This window comes from Aythya ferina (assembly GCF_964211825.1).
Source record: "Aythya ferina genome assembly, chromosome: 24".
Taxonomy (NCBI): Eukaryota; Metazoa; Chordata; class Aves; order Anseriformes; family Anatidae; genus Aythya; species Aythya ferina.
In genome coordinates, this window is record NC_140322.1 from 1,109,716 (window position 1) to 1,123,054 (window position 13,339).

The window sequence follows — 13,339 nt, forward strand, 5'->3', positions numbered from 1 at the left end:
TTGGGAGTAAAAAAATATGTTTTTTCCTTTTAATTACATCAGTTATCAAAGAAAAAAAAAGCAGTGGTAACAAAAATACAAAGCTCTGAGGGTTTCTCGTTTTGTTTGTTCTGTAATAAGCTGAGCATCAGTGCAATTGTTTTAATTTAACTTCTGCTCTGAGTCTCTGCTGGCAGAATAGGAGTAGGCTTTGCCCAGCACCAGACGGTCACGCAGCAGCTTGAAGAAGGCGTAGTAATTGCTGAAGAGGATCAGAGCCAGTGAGATCGTCTGATGCCACTTCTCCGAAGAAATCAGCGAGTAAAGCTGGTAGAAGATGACGGCTCCTTCCAGCAGGATCAGGATGTTGAGGATTCTCAGTGGTTTGCTGAAAAAGAACTGGAGGAGAGGCGACAGTGAGGCACCGAGCGGAGGAGCAGCCCGACAGATCCGTTTGGGACAGGACGAGTGAGGCAGGGAGCAGGGGGTGGCCCTGTGGGATCCCCTCTGCAGGCACCAGTACCCAAAATGGCTCTGTATGCACAGGGGCCAGCTCTGCACGGGGCAGTCGCCCTCCTGGCAGCACCGAAGGCAGATGTGGAACTACCACAAAATGCCCAATCCAGCTCGTTCTCTGCCCCCGGTACACCCAGCGGGCAGCTCCCCGCCCTGAGAGCCAGCTCGTGCCTCCAGCAGCTCCGAGGTGCTCAGGACGAAGGCTGCAGCCCTGCCGAGGAGCTGCCCGTCCGTTCCCAGCAGGGGATGTGACCTTACGTGGAAGCGGAAGTGCGAGACGTCCGACGGCACGGCCACGTTGTAGTGACCCACAGCTTTGTACACATTCTTGCTGTGTTTCACCAGCACTCCCTGTGGCCACATGCACTCCTCTGTCCACCTGCAGAAGACAAGCAGAGCGTGCTTTTACTTCCACCCGCACAGCTGGAGACAGGGGCTGGGGGCTGAGCAGGGTTCTGCTGCCTTCCCCTTTCAGCCAGGACAATGTCCAAGCCGTGGTTGTGGCATTTTCCACGGTGGCGAGCTGTGGTCACTCGTGAGGACAGAATTTGGGCCGCCGAGGCACGTCACTGTGGCAGTGACAAGCTGCAGTTACCTGTGGCCAGCAGCAGCAGGCACCTTGCCAAAATCAGATCTGCCTGCAGCACTTGCAAGTGGACAGCACAGATAGTGTCTGCACGGTGCCACATGTGTCAGCTCACAACCCTGCCTTCATTTTTCTCTCTCTTTTTTTTTATGGCAAAAAGATGAGAGATAGCTGAAAGCTGAGCCTCCCCCATCCAGCCTCTGTTCACACCAACAGAAAGAGAAACCCCCAGCCCCGGGTGAGCTCCTTACTGATGCTGCAGCACGTTGGAGCAGAGGGCAGGATCGACCTTCTGCCAGCAGCCCAGGTGCGCCGCAGCTTTGTGGAGCAGGTCGCAGTAGCGCGCGGGCAGGAGGTACTGCATCAGGATCACCGACGTGCTGATGGAAACCAGCAGGAAGAGCTCACACGACCAGCGCTTGTCGTAGTACTGCGTGTTCTGCGGGGGGTTGGACAGGAAGAATGTGACGAGGTGTTTGGACAGCCCCACCTCACGAAGCCATCAAAACACAAAGCGCTCCGGCAGGTAGGGCGAGGGCTTTTCACGCAGCCATTCAGCCTGCCTCCAAAAGAGGCGCCCACAGACACGTAGGACGGCTGCTGTGCAGTTCCCAAACACACCACGGCAAAACATTTACGCTATCGCTGCTGAGCACCAAATATGGGGAAATGTTTCTGATGCTCCCCCAGCGATGGGCGGGGGCACCGGTCCCGCAGGGCTCATCCCCGAGGTCTGACAGATTTATTACCAGACCTGTCTCACTGCACAACATACCAGGAACAGAAACAAAGCACCTAAGAAACCTAATAAAATCCATCCTGTCTCGGACTGCCTCCCTGGTTAAAGTCAGTCCCCTGGCCTTGAACAGAAGGCCAGCCTGCAAAGGACTGCTCAGCCTGGGGTCCAACGCCCCCCATTTAGCTCCTCGGGAAGGTGAGCAGACGGATGCACATCTCACAAACAGCAGCCCTAAACCATTGCCCACCTCTCCCCAGTCCTCCCCAGCCAGTCCCATACTGGGAGGAGTGGGACGATGCACGCACAGGGCTCCGGCTCACCTTCACAAACCAGACTGGCACGAAGGCCACGTAGTAGGCACTGAGCATGGAGCTCACCAGCACCTCTTTCATCCGCCAGTTAAAGTCCATTTTCAAGTATTCCACCTCATTTCGGATGAGATCTGGGGAGAGGCAGCAGGCGTGAGTGGGCATGGCCTCCATGCCGTACATCTGCCGGGTGTGCTGCTTCCAGGTTTCCTTTAGGACAGTCAGGTAGTCTCTGCCCCTGAAGTTCACCTCGCCGGTCTCTCTGGGACCGATGTTGGCCACCTGGGAGAAGAGGCTCGTCTTCCGAAAGTCACAGTTCAGTTGGAGGAAGGGAATGTACATGCCAAACCTGCAGCATCGAGGCGCAGAGAGGTGGTTATGTCCTTACCAGCTCCCCGTGCGACACCTTTACGACCACATCCCTGTCCCAAATGGCACCTGCCACCTCAATCAGCTCCAGAAAAGATCTTCGCCAAAATGACCTCAAATCACAGTACAACCCAGGCCACCTTCACCAACAAGTCTCATGTCTTTACAGGATCCTTCCTCCTGTATCTACCAGAGGGAAGGGAGCAATTCCACTAATTGAATGGAAATTCAGCCAGCTTCCTTCTGTTGGTTAACATGAAGCAGGGAAGCGTTTGATCCTCTCCACCTGGCAGAGGCACCGAAGGACTACAGTAAGCTGAAGGAATGGGTTCTTTGAATACCATGAGAAAAACAGACAATCCTTTTCAGATGACACAAGCAATCTAGGAGCTGTAATTAATGCTTACATTAAGGCTGAAAGGTGTGCAAATGGGAAAAATATGCCCTGGGACCAAGAAGAAACATGACACAGCAAGAAAAGGGTAGGTTCAGTTCTGTTGCCGTGTTGCTTATTTACTTCCAAACTTCCTTTCACCTGAGCAACATCAGAAATCACAAGAATGACAGAAGAGATACTTACGGGTAACAGAGGAACAGGAGATTAAGGAAGGAGTAGGTTCTGAAGAGGTGAATTATTGATCGACACAAACTCCAGCCCGTGCCGGTGAGAACGGCGAAGCGGGTGATCACCAGGAAAACCGAGCGAGGCAGGGAGACTTTGCCACTCTGCGAGGCCTGCGGGGAGAGAAGGAGCAGGGCTGAGGGGAGACCGACTCACTGCTCCTCCAGGGAGCAAGCTGTAAGCGGGCAGTGCTCAGTCTGTTAAAACAACACCCTAAGCACGAGGGAAGAGCTAGTGGGAGGCATCAAGTGAGTGCCAACAGAAAGAGGAGGATGCCTTTAGGCTGGAATCCAGAGCCTCCAGAACCCAGGGCCTCACTCCTCAGGTCAGAACGAGGAGAGGTTTCAGCTTCTTGTTAAGGTCTGGTCCTTACCTAGGCCACCAGCCCACTGTCCTGGACCTGCTGACCACAGAAAGCTTCTGCAGTCAGCAGAAACCAACCTATGCTGCTTCCTCCTTAGAGAGCTGGGTAAATTAAAACAGGAGAAGAGCCAAACGCTGCTCTTTGCAAGGAACAAAGCAGAATTACTACAGCCTAGTTGAGACAGCAATTCAGAAACAAGCACAGGAGGACAGTGAGAGTCACGAGCAAAGATTTGAGACGCTCGTTTCTCTCTTCTTCCAATTAGAAACCACACCTAGGTTCCTGACTGGGACATAGCCCAAAGTTCATTGGAAAAGGACAAAAGAATTTGGGACTGCAAAAGGGGCACAGAACTTCATGTTTCACCCGAGCACAGCGCTGAGATTCTCCTGGGGACGTTACCTCCTTCACAATGGCGACGATCAGCCGGCGTGCCAGGACGATCGTCGTCACCGTCAGCACGTTGAAGTCGATCAGATGAAAATTCTGCAGCAACGAGAACAAAACGATTCCGCTTTCCATCGGGCAGCACAAACCCACACTCAACAGAGAAGCTTCCAAGGTATTCCCTTCTCCTTGGGCTCTCTTTTCCAAAATCAGAAAGAGAACGCCAAGCAGACAGCCGGTGCCCAAAATTCACCAAACGAAAGCCACATGAACAGCCCTGCAGGGTCACGTGCAGTTTAAATAAAACAGAGATGGAAAAATTCACATCTAACAACCCGAGAGAGCCCGTAAACCTCACCAGGCAGCAGCCGTCCCTTGGTGCTTACCAGCGACGTGTGCGAAGGAGGGTGGGAGGGCGGGTACCACCACACGGTCTTGTAGATGTTGATGTAGTGGACGAACAGCGCAACGAGATGGCAGAAGAAGAGCTGAAGCTCAAACAGCACGCTCCTCTCCACAGGCAGCTCGGGGATCTTACAGTGCCGCAGGGGAACGACTGTCTGCGTTGCCAAGGGCGGGCTGGAAAGGCCTGTACCTGAACCGCTCCTAGCAGGGCAGAGCAGAAGCAGCAGTCACTCCCCAGACAAGCACAGCCCGTGGATTCCCCTCCAGCCCCTGGATTCTGCAAGTGGGAGGCTCCGACACCAACCGAGGGGCCTCGGCGGGCCCTCACGGCCAGGAGCTGCCACCAAGCAGCCGTGTCAGCACCCCCAGGACTTCCACAACGCCTCTTCCAGGCAGATGCGAGCAGGAATTTTCCCAGTGAAAGCAATATTTGGAACCAGGCCAGCCTACAGCGCCGGCTCGTTTGGTATTAAACCCCTCGCTTTGAGGCAGGTTCAAAAGCCGTGGCTGCGTCGGGGCTGTTCAAGGGGCAACCAGTGGCCCTCTTAATTAATTGCGAGCATTTGGGCCTGGAGTCGCTATTTACATTTCTAAGAGTGCTTGAACATGAAATACAAAGCAATTAAACACAAGCCCTTTCTCATTCTTCAGCTTCTATTCAACGACGGGGAAAAACAAGTTTAGTCAGAGGAGCGTGTTCCTGTGCGAGCACGCACACAGTTCCAGACACCAACCCTTTTAATCAAAGGGAAGGGAATTAATATACAGCAGAGATATCTCTCCTGATTTGCAATCTCTAAATAACAACAGGCAGAGGAATCTGGGTGTGGGTTTCAAAGGAACCACAGAGCACAAGGTGCCAAATTCCTACTGAAAATCCTAAAATGAAATCACAGCAGTCTCAGAGCGCGACGGCAGAAAGGCTTCTAGCCGGGGTGGATGCAGGTGGATCAAACCCTGCTTTTTCAAACCGAAGGCTGACAGCCTGAAATAAGTGTGGGGACAACTTTAGGAACCCAAGCTGTGTCTGAAATCCCCCAAATCCCAGCTTGACAGGTTCTGGACCCCCGGCGGAGGGCTTTAAGCACAGACCTGAGGACTTTTTAATGCACACACACTGTCACTTGGGGCTTCCTGCACAAGGCAGCTCCCAAAGGCATTACAGGCACGGAGCATTTTGGGGTTCCCCAGCCTGGGCTGCTATTTAGGCGACCGGTGTCGCATGGTACAGCACAGAGACAAATCCCCTGGAGCTCTGTGCTGCATTCCCTACTCCGTGATAAGGATTTCTGCACACACTATCACAGCAAAGCGTGTACAAGGTGGATTGCTCCACTCTCGGCAGCCTTGCAATAACTTGTTTGAATAACTGTCTCCACACATCTCTTGGCCCAGGGCCACAAGCGGGGAGAGGTTGGGATGGAGCTACCATTTGCTCCGCAGACAGTTCACAAGGTGCCGCCTGCTTTCGTATTCCTGGTGGTGCACGGCTTCTCGTTTCACCTCTCTCACCTCCGAAGCAGAAATGCAAACAACCAGTTGGGCCAGAATCTGCAGAAGAACCAAACGCAGCCTCCACATCACCTGACCGAGCTGAACTCTACCCTAGAAACACCTCCTGTGACAAAAATGGGGGCACGGGGACCCAATAACCAGAACTCCACATCCAGGCTTTGGGTAAAAAAAAAAACAAAAAACGTGTTTCTGCTTTTCACTGAATGGTCACTAAAAGCTTTTGAACGCTCATGGAAGTCTGTCGTGGTCTGACCAAGCACTGGGGCAAATTGGAACCCACAGACCCAACGGGACGTGCAGGGCAAGGCTTTCTGCCAGGTGTGGGAGCCAGCAAAACCCCGAGCAAAACCCCAAAAGGGCCAGCAGGGTGTGAGGGATGGCTGAAACCCTCCAGGGAGAGGAGCAGCCACCTGGCTGTCCCCCCAGGACCCTGCCACCCGCCGTACCTGGTGCGTGAGCGCACGCCCGTGACGGAGGAACTGGTGGAGTGTCCGGAGCCGCCAGCAGCACCGGGCTCGCAGAGGGGGTTTCGGCAGTAGGACGTGCGGTTGGGACCCCGCCTTCCCCCTGCCATAACAGCAGAGGGTGCGGAGGGTTTGCTCTGTGGGGCGGCTTCTGGGCTCCTCACTGCGTGGCGATGGCTTCGGTCCTTAAAACTGGAAGAGAGAAGGTTTGGAAATAAGGCTCGGCTGCTCGCCCAGCACCTGCAGCACAAGGTGACCCCGCTCAGCCCCGCTCGGCCCCTTTTTCACCGGGGGCTAAGCCCGGCTCCGTCTCCTCCTGCATCACCAGCGGCCAGGGACACGGCCCCGAGAGCTCCCGACGCGCCCAGGGCGTGCAGCAGCTTGCTGAGGCGCTGCCACTCGACGCCTGCAGGCTGCGAGGGGGCAGGAGGAAGCTTTTCCTGCCTCCCCCCGGCCCAAGGCAGCTCGCAAGGAATTTAATCTGATCCCTGCTCCCCTGGCAGAGCAAGGCGCTCACGGAGACGTTAAACAATTTGCCCAAAGGACTCAGTAAGTCGGGGGTATTACCTCGGCCCCCTTTTGCCCCAAATGCTTGCAGCTGTTTTAAAGGCACACAGTTGGCTTCTTCCTTTTTGTGCCCTTTTAGGATGGGGAAAAAGCACCTGGAGAGTTTTTAGGGGATGTCTGCATGGTGCAGGGCTCAGTGGGACGCCAGCCTGAAGTCAGCTTTCCTAGGGCTTGCTTGCCACAATATCAATAATCCCAGGGCTTAAAAACCTCCCCTGGGTCCTGTTTAAACCATAAAACTTAAACCTGTACAATTAAGCTACACGACTTCAAGAGAGGACGGGGTGAGAACACCCCCATTCTGCTAGAAGCGGGCTCTGAGCCGTGACAAAACTCCGATCAGGTCACACCAAACGTTTGTAATTTATTTTTCTGGCTATTTTTCTCCAGTTTGCAACCGACTGGAAGCCAGAAAACTCGCTGCAGGCTCAGGCACCGCTCTCCAACCAACTGCAAGGCTCACACCGAGCCCAGACAGCCCCAGCAAAGTGCCCTGGTCCTGGACGGGGGCTCGGGGAGCTGGGGGGGCTGCACTGAGGGGCCCCAGGGCACAAGGAGGGCCCCGGGGGGGTCTCGGGGCACCACAGGAGCGGGGCCGGGGGGGGCACAGGGGATGGGGGCGGACCGGAGGGTCCCGGGGGGGCCCCTCAGGAGCCGCAGGACGCGGCCTGGGGCTGGGGGGGGGTCCTGAGGGGACACCGGGGGGGTCCCGGGGCCCTGTGGAGCCGGGGGGCGGCCCCGGGGCCCGCTGCAGGCCTCGGCCGGGAGCCGCCCCCTCAGCGCGGCGGGGCGGGGCGGGGCCGCCTGCGCCTCACGGAGGGCCCCGCCCCGGCCCGGCCCGGCCCGGTTCAGCCGCTCCGGTCCCGGCCCCCCCCGGTCCCCCCCGTCCACGCCCGGTGCCGCCCCCGCCCCCTCCCCGCCGCCCTCACCCATCTCCGGCCGCCGCTCCGCCAGCGCCGGGCGCAATATGGCGGGGAGCGACGGCGGCCGGCAGCGGACAAACCTCCGGCACCGCGCCAGCCACGCCCCCTCGGCACATAACCCCGCCCCCTCTGCACATAGCCCCGCCCCCTCTGTATACAACCCAGCCCCATCTACACATAACCACGCCCCCCTCTTCACAAAAGCCCCGCCCCATCTACGCGTAGCCACACCCTCTCTTTACATAACCACGCCCCCTCGCGGTCCCAGCCCCGCCCCCTCTCTCTGGGCCGCGGGTTCGAGCCCCGCAGCCGCCGGTTCGAGCCCCCCCCGGTCCCCCCATCGGGGTCCCCCCCGCAGCTGCCGCTGCCCCAGCCCTGGTTGCTCGTCTTAGGGGGGCTGGTGGCTGCCTTCTCCTTTTTTCCTCCCAGTTCTCAGAGTGCACGGCCCAGCATGGCTCTGCTGGGGGGATGCGAGCGCCCCGTGCCCCCCCCAGCATCACCCCGGGGGCTGAGCCCCGCTCCGCATCTCCAGCCCGACACCAAAAAAAAAAAACCAAAAAAAAGCCAAAAAAAGGCAAAAAAGCCAGCGTTAGGCCTTTATTGTAAGGGATGAGTAATCGTTTCCAACACCTGCTCAACGCTTCTTGCTGAACAGCAGCCACGAGCGCGCCACTTTCCCCTGCGAGTTATTTTAACGCCGTGATTCACCTTGATCAGTCTTCACCATCTCTACCAGCCTCTTGCTGTGTTTTTCATTGAATTCCTCCACTCGTGGGCGTTTGATGCCTCAGTGCAGATGGAGCGTTACGCAATGGGGAGAGCCACCCCTGCCTAGGCTGGAGGCAAAGCTGCTGCTGAAGGTGATGAACTTTCAGGCCCCATCTTCTGTTCCTTACTGGGTTTGGAGCCTGTGCTGTGCAGAGCCATCAAACCCCACAGCATGCGGATCCTGGGTGCAGCCCCGTGTTCGGAGCCGTAACGCCAGCAGGCAGGATGCATCAGCGCCACATCAAAAACAGGTCTGTGTGTGCAACACCACGCACGCATCTTCCGCAGCGTTGGGTTGTAAAGCCAGGGGAAGTAACAGCTCTGTTGGAAACCAGCGGCGCAGCCCTCACGCTGCTTTTGGGGCAGCTGAAGGAGGTCCTGGTGCTCGCCAGCGCTCCCAGCAAATTCTGGCCGTTCCCTGCTTCCCAGTCACAGGAAAGGCAACGGGATCTTAACTGTGCTCCTTTATCGTCTCTGACACCAGCTCCTCCGAGCTCCATCCCGCTTTGCAATAGGAGCAGAGTGAGCGTGGAGGCAAACATCTCTATTGAAACATATGGCAGCAGTGGAAGGCTCAACTGAGCAGCAGCAGCAAAGGTTTCTGCACTGCGCTCACAGAACCGAGCTTCCCGAGCAGAAAAGAGGAATAATATCTACATTTGAGATGGCAGCTCCCCACGGGCCCTGACTAGCCTGCAGAAATTCCTCCCCCTCAAAGCTTACAAGTGGGGCTCGTATCCAACATCTCCTTCGAGATGTTACGGCTTTATCAATTAAAGCGGGATTTCCCTCAGCCTCGCCTTGCTCCCCAGAAGCACCATATGTACTCGGCTCCTCGCAGCCGAGAGAGGAGCTGTGTGAGCAGCGCCTCCTGTTCTCCTCGGCAGCTCCCAGCAGCCAGGGCACAGCTGGTCCCGTTTCCTTTAGGGCTGCTCAGAAGGTTTGGCACAGGCTGCAGGGATCGCCCTCTGCCCACGTGCTCCTTAGGAGAGCAGCGGTGTGGGGTGAGGAAGGGAAGATGTGCACGTTTGAATTGTTTTTCTTGGCTCCGTCCGTGGCAGATGCTCTCATTCGAAATTAAAAACTCATTCCGTACAAAAAGAATCATCCGCTCTAACAGCCAAATAGGGAATCCAGCTGGGCTCCTACATCCAAGCTGGACCCAGCTTGCCAAATTTGGGCTTTCACAAAGGGCCACATCAAGGCAGGTTTTCAGCCTTACTGAAAACACAGTGCTTTAAGTTAAAAAAATAGAAAGTTATAAAATAAAGCTCGTCGTCATTTGCTTTATTTAAGAATCTAAATATCAACTTGAAACCAGGGATAAGGAATGGGCATAGTATGAGGCAGGGAGTGCTCTGCAGCACGAGGAGGTTTCTGGAGCCAAGCTTCCCTTGGGAAGAGCAGCACTGCCATGGAGGAGACGTGACTGCATCATGCATCACACTATACTGTACTTTTGTTGTTTATGGCCTTTGCCACCATCCTACAAATAAGGAGACGTGGATTAGATCTTTGGGCAAAGCAGGAGACTAAAGCTCACCTGCACTTGTCTGCCCACAGCCAGCAGAATGCCCCCTCCAGTGGGGATGTCAGCGTAGAGGGAGGTTGTGTGGGCGACTCAGACTTCAGCACTCGGAGGAATCTCTACCCCTCACGTATTTCAGTGAGTCCTGCATCACCCCCGGAATGTCTGGCTAATTAGAGCATCTCTGAGAGACACATCCGATGCCGATGGCTATTTTGGGATCTCAAATTAGCTTTTGCAGACTCTAGGCTAAAATCTGGATGTAGTAATGCTTTGAGAGGGAGGAAGATATCTGATGCAGGGCATGTTTTTGAAATATTTTTAGCACATACAGTTATTTTCAATATATTAAGATTTACATTCCTCCATAACATTCAATTTTTCACATAAACATGCAACAAATGCAACACAAACTGTATTACTCCAAAGGCAGTGTCACAAGATCCACGTCTACTGGTAAAAAACTGCATCATAATAGATGATCTCTATCAAATCTTTTCCACTTGATATAAAAGCTGTGCCTATTAAGAAAGAAATGGGAGAGATTGGTACAACACTATATAAATCGATGTTGGAGTTACACTGTGAGTGAAGATGCATTGCACAAACAGGCCACAGAAATTCAGACAAGTTAAGATTTCCCCTAACAAAATTATGGAGCAATTTTCAAGTTAAAGTCCAAGAATTGAGGATAATTGCACTCCCTTGTAACATTCCCACATATTACCATTTCCTTGATCCTAATACTCTTAAGAGAAGCTCATTTGGCAGCTTTACATTTCCATATAAAAAAAGACTTTCGTCCTTATACCCTGCGCTCAGGGCTTTTCACGGTGGTCTTTGAAGTCATTAGACCTCAGCAGCACAAAGGTTTGTGTCTTTGTTCTTTTATTTATGGAGCTCAGACTCGCAGCGATCTTGAGAGAAACGGATCGGCCGTCCCCAAAGGAAACGCTTAGGGCTGCTGCCTTGGGGCTGGAGGGAGACGTGTCCTGGCAGCACAAGGTCACTCCTCCCGTGGGTGATGCCGGGGGTCTGGCTCCCCAACCAAGGCACCACTCGGTTTGCGAGCATGTGCATGTATTTATTGAGGTATTTACTGGAGAAAGCAACTCACTGCGGCCACAGCAGCCACCAGAGGGAGCCCAGCCACCACGGGTGCTGACCAGCACCAGCTCCCAAAGGTGCTGGGGGGTTCCTCACCCCACCGAGGGCTCAGGGTGTCCACTCCCTGCAGGGCTCTGAGCTGGATGCATCCCGGTGAGGCGTGGAGGACCACTAGCCCAGCAGTTTTACTACTATACTGGACTAAAAGCTGTTGAACAGCAGCCAGATCACGTTTCAGATGCTGCCACGGCAGCGTGGAAGGGACAGCACTAGCAAGGTCTAATTGGGCTACCTGCAGTGCGTAATTTTAACGCGTTATAGGGTCCTGCAGGAATTCCTCCTGAACTGTTCCGTAGGCTGCTCTGCTTCTAGAGCACCAGGTTACAACAAATTTAATGCCACCTTGCTGCTGAGAGCATTCAGACGGAAGCCAGCAGCTCAGTCGGGAGCCAGCTCCCAGAAATACATCTCCTCGCCACGTTTCCCCCTCTCCTCAAATCCACTTAAAACCTCCTTCTCCGCGGGACCTCGGTGGGAGAGCTGCAAGCAGGTGCACAACTGAAGCCTCCCCCACACCGTGACCCCTGCGCGAGTGGCAGTCATGGAACTGGCCTTTCGCAAGAGGAATTTTATTTGTGGGTCTGTGAGGAATGGCTCCAATTTAGCAGCTCAGATGGTGCCGCCCCCGCCGCCCCCACAGAACATGTTAGCAGCTTGCAACGGGTTGCAAAAATAAACAGACAAACTCACCCACTTCGTGTTGCCCCTGCTCATCGTCCCCCAAGCGATTCGCAGCGATGCACTCTTGACTCCTGCAAATTGAAGACATTTGTGAGCCTCCTTAACGTAAGCACAAAGCAAAAGAAAAAAGATTCCTGCATGCAATTACACAGGAAGGAAAACATGCAACTTAAGCTGAGCTTTGAACATGTCACAGTAAGTATCAATACGGGGGTCTAAAAAGGGCCATCATTTTTACATTTTTAAGTAACTGAGCAGAATTTTGGTTTTGGCAGTAGCAGGACTATCTATATTCGTTCTCATTTTACATCTTTTGATATTTAAGCTTGCCGATTCCTTTTTGCCCACATTACATTACAGTGCATTTTCAAAGGGCACAGTATTAAAGTTATCGCTAATTTATGCAGAAGCATGTGGTTGTTTTTTTTTTTAAATGTTTATTTTAAACATTTTTTTTTTCAAATTTTTACATTAAAATTAACATTTGAAGAATTGTTTCAATAAAGTTTATGCAAGTTGCCGTCACAGTTTATGTAAAAGAGAAATGTGCTATTAAAATCAGACATTTAGGTTACCTTTTGGGTTTTGCGATGCATGTTAGCTTTACACATCCTGATTCTCCTGCGATAATTTTCCTTTAAAAGGGGGGCATAGGGTGATCTTTTCATCAAGCAAGACATTATGCCCTGAAAGCTGACTCCAAACCATTGTTGAAAATTCAGTTATTTGCACTTTAATAACAATCTACAAATACAACTTTTTGTTTTAAAGTATTCCCCTCAGTCATGCACTGCTGCGAGCAGTTTGTTTCCTGCTGCTCTATTTTTCACCCCCGAGCAGTTTAATTCTCTCCCCCTAGAATGCCAGATTCACCTCGCAATTGGGAAATGCGAACTGCTTCCCACATCTCTAAGCAGCAGTTTAAGATTACAGCTGATGTATACACAAATACATAACACACCCTGTCGGAAGGATTTGAGGAGCAGCTGCAGCACCCTTCCCAAAGAGGGGTAACATTTGCAAGTGGCTTTCCAAGTAAAGGCTACCTTAAGGCAGGAAGGGCAGCATCCCAGCCCAGTGGGATAGGGGAGTTTATGTGAGCAAAAAGCAAGCTTCCTCCTCCTCCTGGTGGCAGCTAAGCCTCGGAGCTCTCAGCCTTCGTTTTGTCACGTTACATTTACACCAGCCATTTCAGACTCAGCCTGGAGCCTGCAGCCTGGCATGCTCCGTGAGGCCACCTGAAACCTCAATCTTTAATTCAGTGAACGCTTTCCATCCAGATTTCTGCAATAGTCTAGGATCAAACTGCTTTCAAGAACTTCCAGGGGGTGAAAAACAAATTTTCTTGTTTTTTTCCTTTTTTCTTTTTTTTTTTAATTACGCTCATTTAGTGAGCTCGATAAACTTTTTGTAAGAATTGCAAAAAAACCACCATTTTTAGAATGTCTCCA

At 53.3% G+C, this 13,339-nt stretch overlaps 2 protein-coding genes across 5 annotated transcripts in view; both read right to left on the bottom strand.

The window, feature by feature from the left end:
* TMEM39B (transmembrane protein 39B) overlaps window positions 1–13,339 on the bottom strand; it is a 14,602-nt gene continuing 1,263 nt past the window's right edge. Inside the window, exons 1-10 of one of the 4 annotated variants that reach the window (XM_084497092.1) lie at window positions 12,464–13,305; window positions 11,898–11,959; window positions 6,237–6,446; window positions 4,257–4,476; window positions 3,886–3,969; window positions 3,078–3,232; window positions 2,141–2,477; window positions 1,333–1,520; window positions 754–874; window positions 1–378 (exon numbers count right to left, since the gene is read on the bottom strand). In XM_084497092.1, the coding sequence (XP_084353218.1) occupies window positions 142–378; window positions 754–874; window positions 1,333–1,520; window positions 2,141–2,477; window positions 3,078–3,232; window positions 3,886–3,969; window positions 4,257–4,476; window positions 6,237–6,364 (1,470 nt within the window). In that variant the 5' untranslated portion in view covers window positions 6,365–6,446; window positions 11,898–11,959; window positions 12,464–13,305 and the 3' untranslated portion in view covers window positions 1–141. Of the gene's footprint in view, window positions 379–753; window positions 875–1,332; window positions 1,521–2,140; window positions 2,478–3,077; window positions 3,233–3,885; window positions 3,970–4,256; window positions 4,477–6,236; window positions 6,447–6,821; window positions 7,326–7,750; window positions 7,830–11,897; window positions 11,960–12,463; window positions 13,306–13,339 lie in introns of those variants that run through there. The other 3 variants (XM_084497094.1, XM_084497093.1, XM_084497095.1) reach the window with 3 other exon arrangements.
* The window catches only part of KHDRBS1 (KH RNA binding domain containing, signal transduction associated 1), a 21,180-nt gene continuing 16,155 nt past the window's right edge, over window positions 8,315–13,339 (bottom strand). The window contains exons 10-11 of the transcript XR_014685618.1: window positions 11,898–11,959; window positions 8,315–10,561 (exon numbers count right to left, since the gene is read on the bottom strand). The gene's annotated coding sequence lies outside the window, so the exon portion shown is untranslated. The remainder of the gene's footprint in view (window positions 10,562–11,897; window positions 11,960–13,339) is intronic.